This window comes from Podarcis muralis, chromosome 18 (genome assembly GCF_964188315.1).
Source record: "Podarcis muralis chromosome 18, rPodMur119.hap1.1, whole genome shotgun sequence".
Taxonomy (NCBI): domain Eukaryota; kingdom Metazoa; phylum Chordata; class Lepidosauria; order Squamata; family Lacertidae; genus Podarcis; species Podarcis muralis.
In genome coordinates, this window is record NC_135672.1 from 11,295,588 (window position 1) to 11,310,231 (window position 14,644).

The following is a 14,644-nucleotide window of genomic DNA, read 5'->3' on the forward strand; positions in this document are numbered from 1 at the left end:
TCTGGCTTTTACATGTGTTTCCGAGCACAATTCAAAGTGTTGGTGCTGACCTTTAAAGCCCTAAATGGCCTCGGTCCAGTACACCTGAAGGAGCGTCTCCACCCCCATCGTTCAGCCCGGACACTGAGGTCCAGTGCCGAGGGCCTTCTGGCGGTTCCCTCATTGCGAGAAGCCAAGTTACAGGGAACCAGGCAAAGGGCCTTCTTGGTAGTGGCACCCGCCCTGTGGAAATCCCTCCCACCAGATGTCAAAGAGAAAAATAACTACCATACTTTTAGAAGGCATTTAAAGGCAGCCCTGTTTAGGGAAGCTTTTAATGTTTAATAGGTTATTGTATTTTAGTGTTTTGTTGGAAGCTGCCCAGAGTGGCTGGGGAAACCCAGCCAGATGGGCGGGGTATAAATAATAAATTATTATTATTATTGCATGCGGGGTGGGAATGGGGAACGTAGCTTGCTGCCCCCGGCCCGGCCACTACTGACACACAGCCCCCAGGAAGTTGACTGGGAGAGAATAAGGTCCGTGGCTTGCTCTCACTGCTATACCCCTCTAGCCATCTCTTTTGAGAATCCTCCCGTCATGTTTGTGACCAAGAGCTGCTGTTCAAATTGGGCTTCACCCTGCCGCCTCCAGCCGCCAACTTACCTGGGGAAGAAAATGCTCTCCACCACGTAGAAATCTTGCATCAAGACATCCCGCTCGGGCTTGGAGCTCAGGTTCCCCACCGTGTAGCCGATTCCCAGCTGAATGGCTCCCTTGAGCGTGGTGGACGTGGTCTGAGGACAGACAGGGTCAAAGCGGGTGGGGTTATGGCATGGTCTCCCCAAGCGGGGGTGGGGGCACCTGTTTCTGGCTCACCCCTCCCATCTATCTTCCAGGAGAACCCACCGCCGTACCCGACACTCTGCTAACATGCTGTACGTGGGGCTGCGCTTGGGCTGAAACTCCAGCTGGTGCAAAACGTAGCTGCTAAGTTACTGGCTGGGGTTAGGTCTCATTTCAAAATAGCTGCACTGGCTGACAATTCATTTCTGGGCCCGATTCAAGGTCCCAAATACCCGAAAGATCGCCTCCTTCTCTACAGGCCCCCTCAGGTGCTGGGATCGAAAACAGAGGGGCGTCCTGGTAATTCCTCCGCCCTCAAGAGGCTCAGGGTGCGTGTATGCGGTGGCCCAAGAGCGGGGCCTTCTCCGTGGCAGCCCCTAAGTTGCGGAACCGCCTTCTCGCAGAGCTGTCTCTGGCACCTTCGTTATACTGCTTCTGGAGATCGCTGAAGACACACCTCTTGAGGTGTGTATATATTTTAGGACCCACCTTGTTTTCACAATTGTCGTTTTAAACCAGCGTTTCTCAGGCTTGGGTCCCCGGCTGGACTACAACTCCCATCACCCCCGACCACCGGTCCGGCTCGCTAGGAATGATGGGAGTTGTAGTCCAACAACAAGCTGGGGAGCCCAAGTTTGAGAAATGCAGCTTTAAATACCGTGTTATAAAACTGTAACACACCCTGGTGACCCTTAGGAGAAGGGAAGGAAACATATAAGGATACCTTCTTGTAGGTCGTCTCGCCGGATGCATCAACCCCGCGGTGGCCGATCTTCTTGCCCTGTCCGGCCCCCGGCTGCCCCGTCAACGAAGGTGCCTGAGGCAGGAAGGATTTCAAGGTCAGCCAAAACATCGCCACGGTGGGTGGAAGCTGCCCCAGGGAGTGTAGGAAGAGCAGGCAGCTCCCGGGACGCCAGGCAAACTCCCCAGCAGCTGAGATAGCTCAGTTGGTGGAGCATGAGGATCTCATTTTGGGCTCCAGCCCCACCTTGGGCAAAAGATTCCTGCACTGTAGGGGGGCTGGACTAGATGAGCCCTGGGGGGCCCATCCCAACTCCTATGTTTCCTCCAGAAATGGGAGAACTAGACGATCCCCTTCTGGGTTTTCTCTTAACTGTTCCTTCCAAGCTTTCACATGGTATTTACGGGACCGCCTCTCCTGGTCTGCCCCGCAAAGGACCTTAAGGCCCATGAATAACCATAGTTTAGAGGTCCCGGGCCCTAAGGAAGTCAGACTATCCTCCACCAGGGCCAGGGCCTTCTCAGTGATGGCTCCGACCTGGTGGAATGCTCTGTCCCATGAGACCAGGGCCCTTCAGGATTTAACCTCCTTCCGCAGGGCCTGTAAGACAGAGCTATTCTGCCTGGCTTTCAATCTGAACTTAGCCTGATCTTTTATTCCCCTTCCTTCCCTCCCCCTCCCCTTTTTATGAAGACTCCCCGGTGTGGGATCCCACAGCTAATTCTCCCCTGGTCTCCTCGCTGGCCCAAATAGGACTAATTTAGCCAGCTAGCCCTGGTGATCATCTCATGTTTATTGAATGGATTTCCCCCCCTAAATTGATTTTTCATATTGTTATTCACGTTTTATACCGTATTTTATGCTGTTTTTTTTTGTAGCATCAATTAAGTGTTTTAAACTTTGTTGTTAGCTGCCCTGAGCCTGGTTTTCTGAACCGGGAAGGGCGGGGTATAAATAAAAAATTGTTATTATTATTATCCTTGCCTTCTTTGCCTCCAGGGCCCTAAAGCAGTGAAGGATCATTGAAAAACCATCCTATTATCAGCACCATACAAAGATCCTGAAGGTTCAGTAAAAGCCAACAGGGGCCGCTGAAGCAACCGGAGGATTCAAATCTCCTTCCAGTGACCTTCAGAACCATTTCCTAAAGAAATCGAGGGTTTGTTGTTGTCTGATTCTATCTTGTGCTTTTATCTTGCGAACCGCCCTGAGATATTTTGATCTAATAAATAGTATTTTTTTAAAACAACGCCTTCTTCTGCAGATCCGGGAGCGAAGCCTCTGGGACTGTTAGCTAATCAGCTGAGCTCAGGCCGCAAATCACTCTCTCAAAAACTACCGTATTTTTCGCTCCATAGGGCGCACTGGACTATAGGGCGCACCTAGTTTTTAAGAGGGGGTTGGAAATAAAGGAAAAAAAATATTCCCCTCCCCCTGAGCCCCAAAGAGCAAAGAAGCCAATACAGCGAGCGGGATCCATCCTGCTGGCTGTCTTGGCTTCCTCTTTAGCCACGCACAACCTCTCCAGCCGGGAGCGGCGGTATGGATCCCGCTCGCTGTCTTGGCTTCGTTTTTAGCCATGGGGCTGGGGCAGGGAAGCCCGAGCTTCCCCCGACCCCAGCCCCCACAACAGGTCTAGGAGCAGCGGCAAGATTGCGCGCAACCCGGGGAGCTTGCAGATAGCTGCCTGAAGCCCGGGGAGCGCAGCGGGAGTTGGCGGTGCGCTCCCGCAAGCCTTCGAGGCGCTCTGAAGGCTTGCGGATAGCTGCCTGAAGCCTGGAGAGCGAGAGGGGTCGGTGCGCACCGACCCCTCTCGCTCTCCAGGCTTCAGCGAAAGCCTGCATTCGCTCCATAGGACGCACACACACTTCCCCTTCATTTTTGGAGGGGGGAAAAGTGCATCCTATAGAGCGAAAAATACGGTATATGGAGAGAACAAGAAGCCTGCCCCCAGTACCCTGATTCTTTCTTGGAACCACCTGCCGTGGTTCGGATGACGATGGGACACCGAGTGGGACCCTTGATGTTTATCTGAGTCTCAGGAAAAGGTCAGGATAGAAGAAAGCACCTGAGCTCACCTCTGTTAAGACAGCCTTGCTCACCGCCGGCCCTGAGGAGAGAAGGAGAGAGTCGAGGTAAGCAGGGATGTCTCAGAAGCCGAACAGGGACCTGCTGCAGAGCCCAGAGTGGTGGGGAGAGGGACCCACCTAACCCTGGCAGAGAGAACCCGGCCTTCAACCCCATTGGCAAAAAAAACCCTGCCCCTCTTCCTCCAAATTAAACCGATTGACGCTTCCCTTCCGTCCTCCTTGACTTGCTGTGATGCGGAACACACGTGAGAACACGTCCCTATTCAGTGCAGTGGGATTGACGTCCAAGCAAACGCAAAAAGAATGCCTTATGTGCATTGCTCAGTAGTCTAGTCCACATCGAGGCAATCTGAGGCAGCTTATATACCAGGTGGGGACCTCACAGTGCCAAATTGGGGCGGGAAACGTCACGGTCCGGTCTACGGGTGATTGAAGTCCCTGCTGAGGACGTTGGGACTACGGGCAGGATGGGAGCAGGAACTGGAGTCCAGAAGCCAGGAGTCAGGAAGCCAAGAGTCCGAGGATCAGGAAGCAAGGAGTCACGAAGTCAAGGGTCCGAGGGTCAGGAAGCAGGGAGTCACAAAGCCGAGGGTCAAGAAGCAAGGAGTCACGAAGTGAAGTGTCCAAGGGTCGGGAAGCAAGGAGTCACGAAGTCAAGGGTCCAAAGGTCAGATAGCAAGGAGTCATGAAGTCAAGGGTCCGAGGGTCAGGAAGCAAGGAGTCACAAAGCCAGGGGTCCGAGGATCAAGGAGTCACGAAGGCAGGGGTCCGAGGGTCGAGAAGCAAGGAGTCAAGGAACTGAGGTCCGAGGATCAGGAAGCAAGAAACCAAACGCAGCAAGGCAGGAAACGAGTTGCTGTGGCAAAGAGCCGAAGGGAAATGCTGACCTTATATCCCTTCCCGGCTCTTGCCACCAGGTGCTGTGAGTTACCAAGCAGCCTCACCTGTGCGGCTGCACCTTGCCTCTCCAGAACAAACTTCGGAAAGCTCCAGTCCTGCGAAGCCCTACTGGTCACAGGGCCTGGCTCCTGCACGCACTCCTGACAGGAAATCCGTCCAGAGAAGTAATGCCTATGTTCTTTCGGAGGAAGTCTGCCTCTGAGTATCAAATGCTGGGAATCACGGGGTGCGGGGTAGAGAGTTGCTGTGGCTCTCAGCTCCTGCCTGTGGGCTTTCCACAGGGGGCATCCTGTAGGGACAGGATTCTGGGCTAGATAAGACCCCCCTTGGCCTCATTCAGCTGCTGCAGGGATCTTCCGACGTTCTTAAAACTGGTCCGTCAAGGACAAAAGTTCCAGCTTAAACCCATGATCCCCACTTCAGTACAGGACGATGAAGTGTTTGGCCGTGTGAGACACAAACCATCCAAAGTGCTGAGACCCCATCCACGTCTAGTCCCTCGGAGCAGAATTGGCAGACTACTCAATGGCTGGATTCATCTAATGAATTAGCCCTGCGAAAGGACTTCGGCTCGCACAGCGGGTCTTTCCACCGCACCCTTCACCTTCCAAAACTGATTTGTTGGGAGGAAGGTTTGTTCTGTCCGGCAAGCCGAAGTGCAGGTGCAAATGCGATGCTGAAGAGCAAATTATTATTCTTTAACGTCCATCCCCTCCGCCAGCTTTTAACAGTCCGGGAGCTAGCCTAGGCATGCACTCAGTCAACGAAAAGCTTATTCAACCATCCCATGGACTTTCAAAGTCTTGAAGTCTATCTTCATCACAGGGACTGGGAACTCTTAGGGGTGTTTTTTTGTTTGTTTTATAACAGAGTAGGGACAACAAAGGTCCGTATACTAAAAGCTATGGTTTTCCCAGTAATGATGTATGGAATTGAGAGCTGGACCATAAAGAAGGCTGATCACCAAAGAATTGATGCTTTTGAATTCTGGTGCTGGAGGAGACTCTTGAGTCTCATGGACTGCAAGAAGATCAAACCTCTCCATTCTGAAGGAAATCATCCCTGAGTGCTCACTGGAAGGACAGATCCTGAAGCTGAGGCTCCAAGACTTTGGCCACCTCATGAGAAGAGAAGACTCCCTGGAAAAGACCCTGATGTTGGGAAAGATGGAGGGCGCAAGGAGAAGGGGACAACGGAGGACGAGATGGTGGGACAGTGTTCTCGAAGCTACCAGCATGGATTTGACCAAATTGAGGGGGGCAGTGGAAGACAGAAATGCCTGGCGTGCTCTGGTCCAGGGGGTCACAAAGAGGCGGATACGACTAAATGACTAAACAACAACAACAACAACAGGGACAGGTACCCTGGGAGCTGGATTTGGCAGATTCTGTGCTGTTTTTTTCTGGCCCCAAACCAAAGCCCAGCTATACGCTCCCCAAAACTACCCATTATGATGCGGGTGAAGCCTTTTAACACATACAAACAAACACACTGCAGAGAGCACTGCTTCTGGGGAAACTGGGCTGGCTAATCCCTTCTCTGCCAACTGTCAAAATTCCAGCGCTGGAGATTAGCTTCAGTTTTGCAATAATGACCGCAATCGGCTTTGCCTTGCCGCGTTTAAGTACCTAATAAAAAGTCCCCAGGGATGAACGGAGTCCAGGTTGGGGGTGGTGGTAGAGAAAAAACCCATAGATAAGCACAATTAAAAAATAAATAAAGATGGGAGGCGGGATTGGGAGGACGAAACTAAACGAAGGAACCTCACACACAAACACGCCGGGCTATTGCGTCTCAAATGTGCAACAGCAAAAATCCTATTTGCGACACGGGCCGAAAGGAACGCCTCTCGCTGGCGACTTGCCAGGGGTATTAAGGGGGCACTTATCTGTTAAGCCAGCTGACAGATGGCCGGTTGCAAACAAATATATGCCAGTAACAGCAACTCATTTTACTCTGGTGGCGTGAGGGTGTAGCTGTGGAGACAGGGAAGCCAGGGCCATTGCAACCTAGCCTTGCTTATCGAGCGCTGCTCACGTCTCCCAAGACTGCACCAAGAAGCACCTTGCCTGTCACTATCCGGGCGCCCTCCAGATGTTGGGGGCCACCATTCCCTGCACCCCAAGTGCACACTCACCTGGAGGGCTGTTGTTGTTGTTTAGTCGTTTAGTCGTATCCGCCTCTTCGTGACCCCCTGGACCAGAGCACGCCAAGCACTCCTGTCTTCCACTGCCTCCCGCAGTTTGGTCAGACTCATGCTGGTAGCTTCGAGAACACTGTCCCACCATCTCGTCCTCCGTCATCCCCTTCTCCTTGTGCCCTCCATCTTTCCCAACATCAGGGTCTTTTCCAGGAGGGCTAACGGTAGCCAAATGGTGGCTTGCATGAACCTGCCTCCCCCTTTCCATGATGATTATTATGACGTTTAAATGCTACATTTCATCCAAGAGTGGGATAAAGGGTACTCAGTCCACCTTCTCTAACTTGAAACCATCATTATCTATAGCGCTTCTACTGCTGAGCGGTGGAGCTACTGATAAAGGTGAAGGTAAGGGGACCTCTGACCGTTAGGTCCAGTCGTGGCCGACTCTGGGGTTGCGGCGCTCATCTCGCTTTACTGGCCGAGGGAGCCGGCGTACAGCTCCGGATCATGTGTCCAGCAGGACTAAGCCGCTTCTGGCGAACCAGAGCAGCGCATGGAAACGCCGTCTACCTTCCCGCTGGAGCGGTACCTATTTATCTACTTGCACTTTGACGTGCTTTCGAACTGCTAGGTTGGCAGGAGCAGGGACCGAACAACGGGAGCTCACCCCTTCGCGGGGATTCGAACTGCCGACCTTTTGATTGGCTAGTCCTAGACTCTGTGGTTTAACCCACAGCGCCACCCGCGTCCCTGGAGCTACTGGTATTCATCATTAAATTGCTACTTACTGTGTTTCCATCCTGCCGGCCTTCCAAAGTGGCACAAGTCATCCACCCCACCACCAATCCCCTTCTCATTTTCACAACAACCCTGCAAAACAAGCTAGGCGGAGAGACTGTGGCTGCCTCCCTCTCCAAGGTCACCCAGCTGGGCGTTGGGGATTTCAAATCCAGGCCTCCCCCAGGTCCTAAACCAACACTAGGGTCTGGTTCACAAGAACCTGCTTTCTGGCTTGAGGTCGCTTACAGCCCAACTCACCCACCTCCTACTGTGCGAAACCATTCACGAGTGCCAGGTATAGGGTACTGAGTAAAGGTAAAAAAGGTAAAGGTAAAGGACCCCTGGACGGTTAAGTCCAGTCAAAGGCGACTATGGAGTTGTGGCACTCATCTCGCTTTCAGGCTGAGGGAGCCGGCGTTTGTCCGCAGACAGCTTTCCGGGTCACGTGGCCAGCAGGATTGAACTGCTTCTGGCACAGTGGGACACCATGAGGGAAAACAGAGCGCACGGAAACGCCGTTTACCTTCCCGCCACAGCTGTACCTATTTATCTACTTGCGCTGGTGTGCTTTCGAACTGCTAGGTTGGCAGGAGCTGGGACAGAGCAACGGAGACTAACTTAGTTGAGTATTAACTGGGGAAGGAAGAAGAGAAAAGGCCACGCATCTTCTCCCTGATGTTAATCTCCTTTCTTGTAACCTGAAGCCACTGGCTCCGAGTCCTAGCCTCCAGAGCAGGAGAAAACTAGCTTGCTCCATCTTCCATGCAACAGCCCTTTAGATATTTCAAGATAGCTATCATAGCTCTTTAACGGGCATCTGTCTGGCCACTGTGAGATCAGGATGCTGGCCTCAAGATGGGCCCCTGTTTTCCTCATCTGCTTATTTATTTATTTTGTTTAAACTAGTCTGGGAACCGACAAGGGAGGGTATCAAAATGCCGCTACCCCAATGCAAAAATCACATAAGTAAAAGCGACGCACTTCAGTGCCTGGTGACGGGGCGAAACTCTGGTCGGAGGTAAGAACTCACACCACGAGAACTCTGGTAAGAAGTCACGCTGCGAAGGCATTTATGTGTCATCCGGAAAGGAAAGAAAACAGGAGCAAGGAAAAGCAGGCGGCAGCAGTCCACACACACACCCCCCACAAGCGGAAGGCTGCATGTCTGGTCTAATCAGCTCAACACCCAACCCAAAATGCAGAAAGGAGACATTAATAAGGACCCACAAGCGATCTGGCAGCTCAAGTCTAGACAACTTAAAAGCATGGAGAGCCTAGCGAGCCATGCCGTCGAACCGTGTCCTTAAACGGCCGCCTAGGCATCCTGTGAAGAACCAGAGAGAGAAAGAGAGAAAGGCGGCCTTTTGTTTTAAAGGAGGGTGCCTCAACCCTACACCCCCACTGGCTTTGTAGAGAGCCCTGCTATGGGGCAGCTCCATAAATTCAGCCGGTGAAGAAATATGGGGAAAGCAAAATGGCTCTGAAATGTTTACCTTGAAGCCGGAGTGTTTCAATGGCTGTTCCAATGTGCTGTAAACCGCTCTGAGGTTTTTCTTTAAAATACGAAGCGATATAGAAATGGAACAAATAACGAAAGCGACAACAAATTCCGTCGCGAACAAAATGGCGCCTAGACGTTCCATTGTGGAGACTGTAAAGGTAAAGGGTAAAGGGACCCCTGACCATTAGGTCCAGTCATGGCCGACTCTGGGGTTGCGGTGCTCATCTCGCTTTACTGGCCGAGGGAGCCGGCGTACAGCTTCCGGGTCATGTGGCCAGCAGGACTAAGCCGCTTCTGGCAAACCAGAGCAGCGCACGGAAACGCCGTTTACCTTCCTGCCGGAGCGGAACCTAGTTATCTACTTGCACTTTGACGTGCTTTCGAACTGCTAGGTTGGCAGGAGCAGGGACCGAGCAACAGGAGCTCACCCCGTCATTGCAGGGATTCGAACTGCCAACCTTCCGATCAGCAAGTCCTAGGCTCTGTGGTTTAACCCACAGGGCCACCGTAACCTAGGTTAAAAGAGCCATTTGGTGATTAGCTTATATATCTGAGTTTGCAAACACTGGCTAGATGGACCCCCCCTCTCTTTCACCGTATAAATATATCTCTGCATAAGCTCCAAAACCAGCTCCTCAAAGGAGCTGCCCTCCACTGCCGCAGGGTAAGACCAGCCTTGAATCACGCTCTCATTACTCATCCTGCCTGGCGGAGCTTGGCGTTCCAGCCCTCTGTACCACCGCGGCAAAGGATCAGAGCTCCACCCTCCCGTCCCAAACTCCACCCCGGGGAGCCAGAATCGGTGTGGGCTAGAGATGCTTCCCTGCCTGGAGCAGAATTTACTCACACTGCGCTCACTCTGCTAGGGCCAAATGCTTTAAACGATCTCGCCACGCCGCCAAGGCATCAAACCCTGCCCATTAATCCTAGCGGCTGAGGCAGCCTTGTGCCGTGTTTCCGCAGAGTGGGGAAAACTCTGGACTTTTCTTTTTCTAAATGCAGCATCTTACTGGGCTCTCCAGCCAAAAAAAGGCTCCCAGAGCAGCTTACACACACCGTCTATCAAAATAAGGCAGTCTACTTCCTTCCCATGGGACGCGGGTGGCGCTGTGGGTTAAACCACAGAGCCTAGGACTAGCCGATCAGAAGGTCGGCGGTTTGAATCCCCGCAATGACGGGGTGAGCTCCCGTTGCTCGGTCCCTGCTCCTGCCAACCTAGCAGTTCGAAAGCACAAAGTGCAAGTAGATAAATAGGCACCACTCCGGCGGGAAGGTCAACGGCGTTTCCGTGCGCTGCTCTGGTTCGCCAGAAGCGGCTTAGTCCTGCTGGCCACATGACCCGGAAGCTGTACGCCGGCTCCCTCGGCCAGTAAAGCGAGATGAGAGCCGCAACCCCAGAGTCGGCCACGACTGGACCTAATGGTCAGGGGTCCCTTTACCTTACTTCCTTTCCATATGGAGGGAGCTCTGCACCTCAGCTCTCCCACTGCCATCATCACCAGGTGGTGCCAAGGCTCAGGTCCAGTTCCCGAAATCTGCCAGGCACATTTCTCCAACGAGCGCAGGTCCGATGGCAAACCACGTGGAGATCTCTGGATGCCATTTTTGGTGGCAGAAATCTCCATCTGGCCGGCCCCTCCATCTTTCTTAAGCAGCTCAGAAGAGCTTTTTCGCTGCATTGATATCCCAACTTTTTGCGAAAGGAGAACACGGTTCGACCTCCTCCTCAGTTAAACCCTACAACGACCCTGAGAGGTAGGCTAAGACTCTGCAACTGACTCAAATGTCATTCAGTGAGCTTCGTGACGGAGCAGGGATTCGAACCCTGATCTCCCAGGTCCTCGTCTGACACTCTAACTAGCACACCTCACTGCCTTCCTAGAGCACTTCTGCTATGGGGCAGCTCTAGAGATTAAGTGGGTAAATAAATATGGTGTCTCCTAAAATTCAGAAAGTTGTTTCATCTCCTTTACATCTGACAGGAGGGCGTTCCACAGGGCGGGCGCCACCACCGAGGAGGCCCTCTGCCTGGTTCCCTGTAACCTTGTTTTTCGCAGAGGGGGAACTGCCAGAAGGCCCTCGGAGCTGGACCTCAGTGTCCGGGCTGGACCATGGGGGTGGCGACGCTCCTTCAGGTACACGGATCTTAAAACAACCCGTTTTAAAGCAGCTGGGCCGGTCGCCAGTTTGTTTCAAGGCGCTGACAAACGACTCAGGCCCCAAACACCTGAAAAGGCCTCCTACTTCCCGGAAGACCCTCTCGGGTGCCGAGGTTGGCAGAGCGGGCCCTCTTGGTAGTACACCCTCCCTCAAAAGCTCAGGTGGGTGGCAGGGCCAGGGAGGAGAGCCTTCTCCGTGGCAGCCCCTAAGCTGTGGGACTCCCTCCGCACAGAGGTGAGTCTACAGCTTTCAGAGAATTCTGAAGATTCACCCCTTCCCCCTGGTTTTCAACGCTTGAGGACCCACCTGGTTTTCATGGTTTTTGAGTTGTTTACGTGTTTTTAACACTGTGTTCCAGGGACCCAGGTGGCGCTGTGGGTTAAACCACAGAGCCTAGGACTTGCCAATCAGAAGGTCGGCAGTTCGAATCCCTGCGATGGGGTGAGCTTCCGTTGCTCGGTCCCAGCTCCTGCCAACCTAGCAGTTCGAAAGCACAAAGTGCAAGTAGATAAATAGGTACCACTCCAGCAGGAAGGTAAACGGCGTTTCTGTGCGCTGCTCTGGTTCACCAGAAGCGGCTTAGCCATACTGGCCACATGACCCGGAAGCTGTACGCCGGCTCCCTCGGCCAATAAAGCGAGATGAGTGCCGCAACCCTAGAGTCAGTCACGACTGGACCTAATGGTCAGGGGTCCCTTTACCTTTACCTAACACTGTGTTCCAGGGTGGTAATGGGCCCTGGGACCTCAGGGTGAGCAATAAATAACATTAATGCCACAGGTTTGACAGCGGAAGAACTTCGGGGGAAGAGGAATGAAAGGACATCTGTGTACCAGGGGGAGGCCTTGAGATGTGCACAGGGCATGTTTTTAAAGCCTGTAGCAAACACCAATCCTGTTATTACCGTGAACATGATTTGAATCCCAGCATCACCCACACGCAAAGAGGGTGAAGGTGGAGGGGGGGGGAGAGAATAAACAATCTTGATTTATACAGCTTCATTGTCACATGCTGGTTAAAGGGTGTTACAAATGACTCACGGAGGGAGGGGTCCAGCTTTTCAACCATGCTATTTTTAATTGGGGGGGGGGGTTGCGAGTTCTTTTATCGTCTGAGGCTATATTTTGCATCCGATGTGCTGCCATTAACAGAGAAAGTAAGCAAGACGCTATTAAAGACGGGTTTTCTTTCCGCTGGTGAGGGTTGCATCTAAATAAATAAAAGAATATTTTATTTACACCTTCACTCTATACTGAGGTATTGATGGCCTCAAAGTTTGTTTAAATCCAACCAGATTAAATGGTTTAAGAGGCAGCTGAGATCTTTCTGAAACTGCGGATGGGCCTGGTTTTAAAACGCCTGCCTGCTGCCTCAAATCGCAGTTCTCTCAACTCCAGGCATTTCGGAACATCTCCTCAGGGAGGGTGCGAAGAGGACAAGCTCAGTTTTTTCCTGACTTTAAAAATAAATTCCAAACTGACCTGGCCGGAGGGAACATCCACTGAAGACTCAGTCAGCAGGAGTAGAAACGGGGGTGGGGACAGCGTCAGAAACTCAGATATATAATCTGTTTGCCAAATGGCACCTTAAACCTGGCTTACAGTCGCCGCGATGAATTGCCTAGGTGCTTTTTATGCAACTTATACTTATTGTTATTATTACTGTTCGTTTTATTTCCAGACCGCTTCGTATTTCGAAGAACAAATCCCAAAGCGGTTTACACCACGTGGAAACAAACAACCCAGGATAAAACAAATTCAAGCTCCAGGGGAAACGTTTCAGATCCTTCTCTAAGGGACATTTTGCTTTCTCCAGTCGCCAACGAGGCACCCACGTGGGTGCAATTGGGCACGCACCAGTCGCAAAACGTGGCTGGCACCCGGTTAATTTCTAACACTGCGTCCGGGGAGGGGAGTGTCAGCCTAGCCTACCTCTCAGTGTTGTTGAGGGGATTAAATGAGATGGGGAGAGCCGTATATGACACCCGGAGCTCCGTAGAGAAAAGGGTGGGACTGGAACAAACCCCCTTTACTTGGGTGCCAGTCCTGTTGGGACTCAATGGGGCTTACATCTGAGTAGTCACACGAAGGATCTCCTCTACTGGCCTGCGTCATGACTTGGCAACGCTTGACGGCTAATGGCCGTAATCCAAGCATGATGCAGCCCGTCACCCGTCACTAATACCTGGGTCACTGCCACTATGAGTCACGCCGGCCGAGCTGGCCAAGTGAAATAAATGATAATTAAAACCCATAACATCCAGATTTCAAGGGGCCTACCCTTGAGTATGGAAGTGAGAGCTGGACCATCAAGAAGGCTGGCCGCCGAAGAATGGATGCTTATGAATTCTGGTGCTGGAGGAGACTCTTGAGAGTCCCATGGACTGCAAGAAGATCAAACCTCTCATTCGGAAGGAAATCAGCCCTGAGTGCTCACTGGAAGGTCAGATCCTGAAGCTGAGGCTCCAAGACTTTGGCCACCCCATGAGAAGACTCCCTGGAAAAGACCCTGATGTTGGGAAAGATGGAGGGCGCAAGGAGAAGGGGACGACGGAGGACGAGATGGTGGGACAGTGTTCTCGAAGCTACCAGCATGAGTTTGACCAAACTGCGGGAGGCAGTGGAAGACAGGAGTGCCTGGCGTGCTCTGGTCCAGGGGGTCACGAAGAGGCGGACACGACTAAACAACTAAACAACATCCTTGAGTAGGACTCAACACTGCCCATGACGGCTAATGCGCTAGGTAATGGGTTGATTCCCACCCTAAGATGATGAGGGTAATAATAATACTAATACTAATAATTTATTATTTATACCCCACCCATCTGGCTGGGCTTCCCCAGCCACTCTGGGCGGCTTTAGGTTAGAGGGTAATCCCCCTCTAACCTATCCCACCCAGTGTTCGAAATTTGCCAGGGACCGAACACATTTTGCATGCAACTTTCAACCTGGGAAGACGCCGGGGTGTCAGGTTGGCACCTGACATCTCCTTCATCTGAGGATCATTGGGTCTCGGCTGTTTCCACACACTAATACACCCTGCAGAATCAGTTGTATTTTATCTGCGCAATTGCAATGAGTTTTAGAAACCGAAACGCTTTTCTCCATGCACCCAAGTAGGAGCAGGAGCAGTTCAGGAAAAGAGGTTGGAATATAAGGCCAATATACGACTGTCCCCGGATCAAGGGACTTTTCATCGTTTAAGTTCTCACAGCTCTTCACCAGGGGTCAGCAAACTTTTTCAGCAGGGGGCCGGTCCACAGTCCCTCAGACCTTGTGGAGGGCCAGACTATATTTTTTTTGGGGGGGGGGGGAATGAACGAATTTCTGTGCCCCACAAATAGCCCAGAGATGCATTTTTTTTAAAGGACACATTCTACTCATGTGAAAATACACTGATTCCCGGACTGTCCACAAGCCGGACTGAGAAGGTGATTGGGCCTGATCCGGCCCCCGGGCCTTAGTTTGCCTCCCCGTGCTCTTGACGTAGCTCAAAGTTGTCAT

General features: G+C 52.2%; 1 protein-coding gene across 8 annotated transcripts in view; it reads right to left on the reverse strand.

Moving 5' to 3' along the window:
• The window catches only part of PIP5K1C (phosphatidylinositol-4-phosphate 5-kinase type 1 gamma), a 43,809-nt gene that overhangs the window by 27,149 nt on the left and 2,016 nt on the right, over positions 1–14,644 (reverse strand). For all 8 annotated transcript variants that reach the window (XR_013391237.1, XM_028713280.2, XM_028713285.2 and 5 more), the window contains exons 2-4: positions 3,646–3,677; positions 1,550–1,642; positions 646–776 (exon numbers count right to left, since the gene is read on the reverse strand). Coding sequence is in view for 7 of the 8 variants with exons in the window: in XM_028713280.2 (XP_028569113.2) it covers positions 646–776; positions 1,550–1,642; positions 3,646–3,677 (256 nt within the window). In the remaining variant the exon portion in view is untranslated. The remainder of the gene's footprint in view (positions 1–645; positions 777–1,549; positions 1,643–3,645; positions 3,678–14,644) is intronic.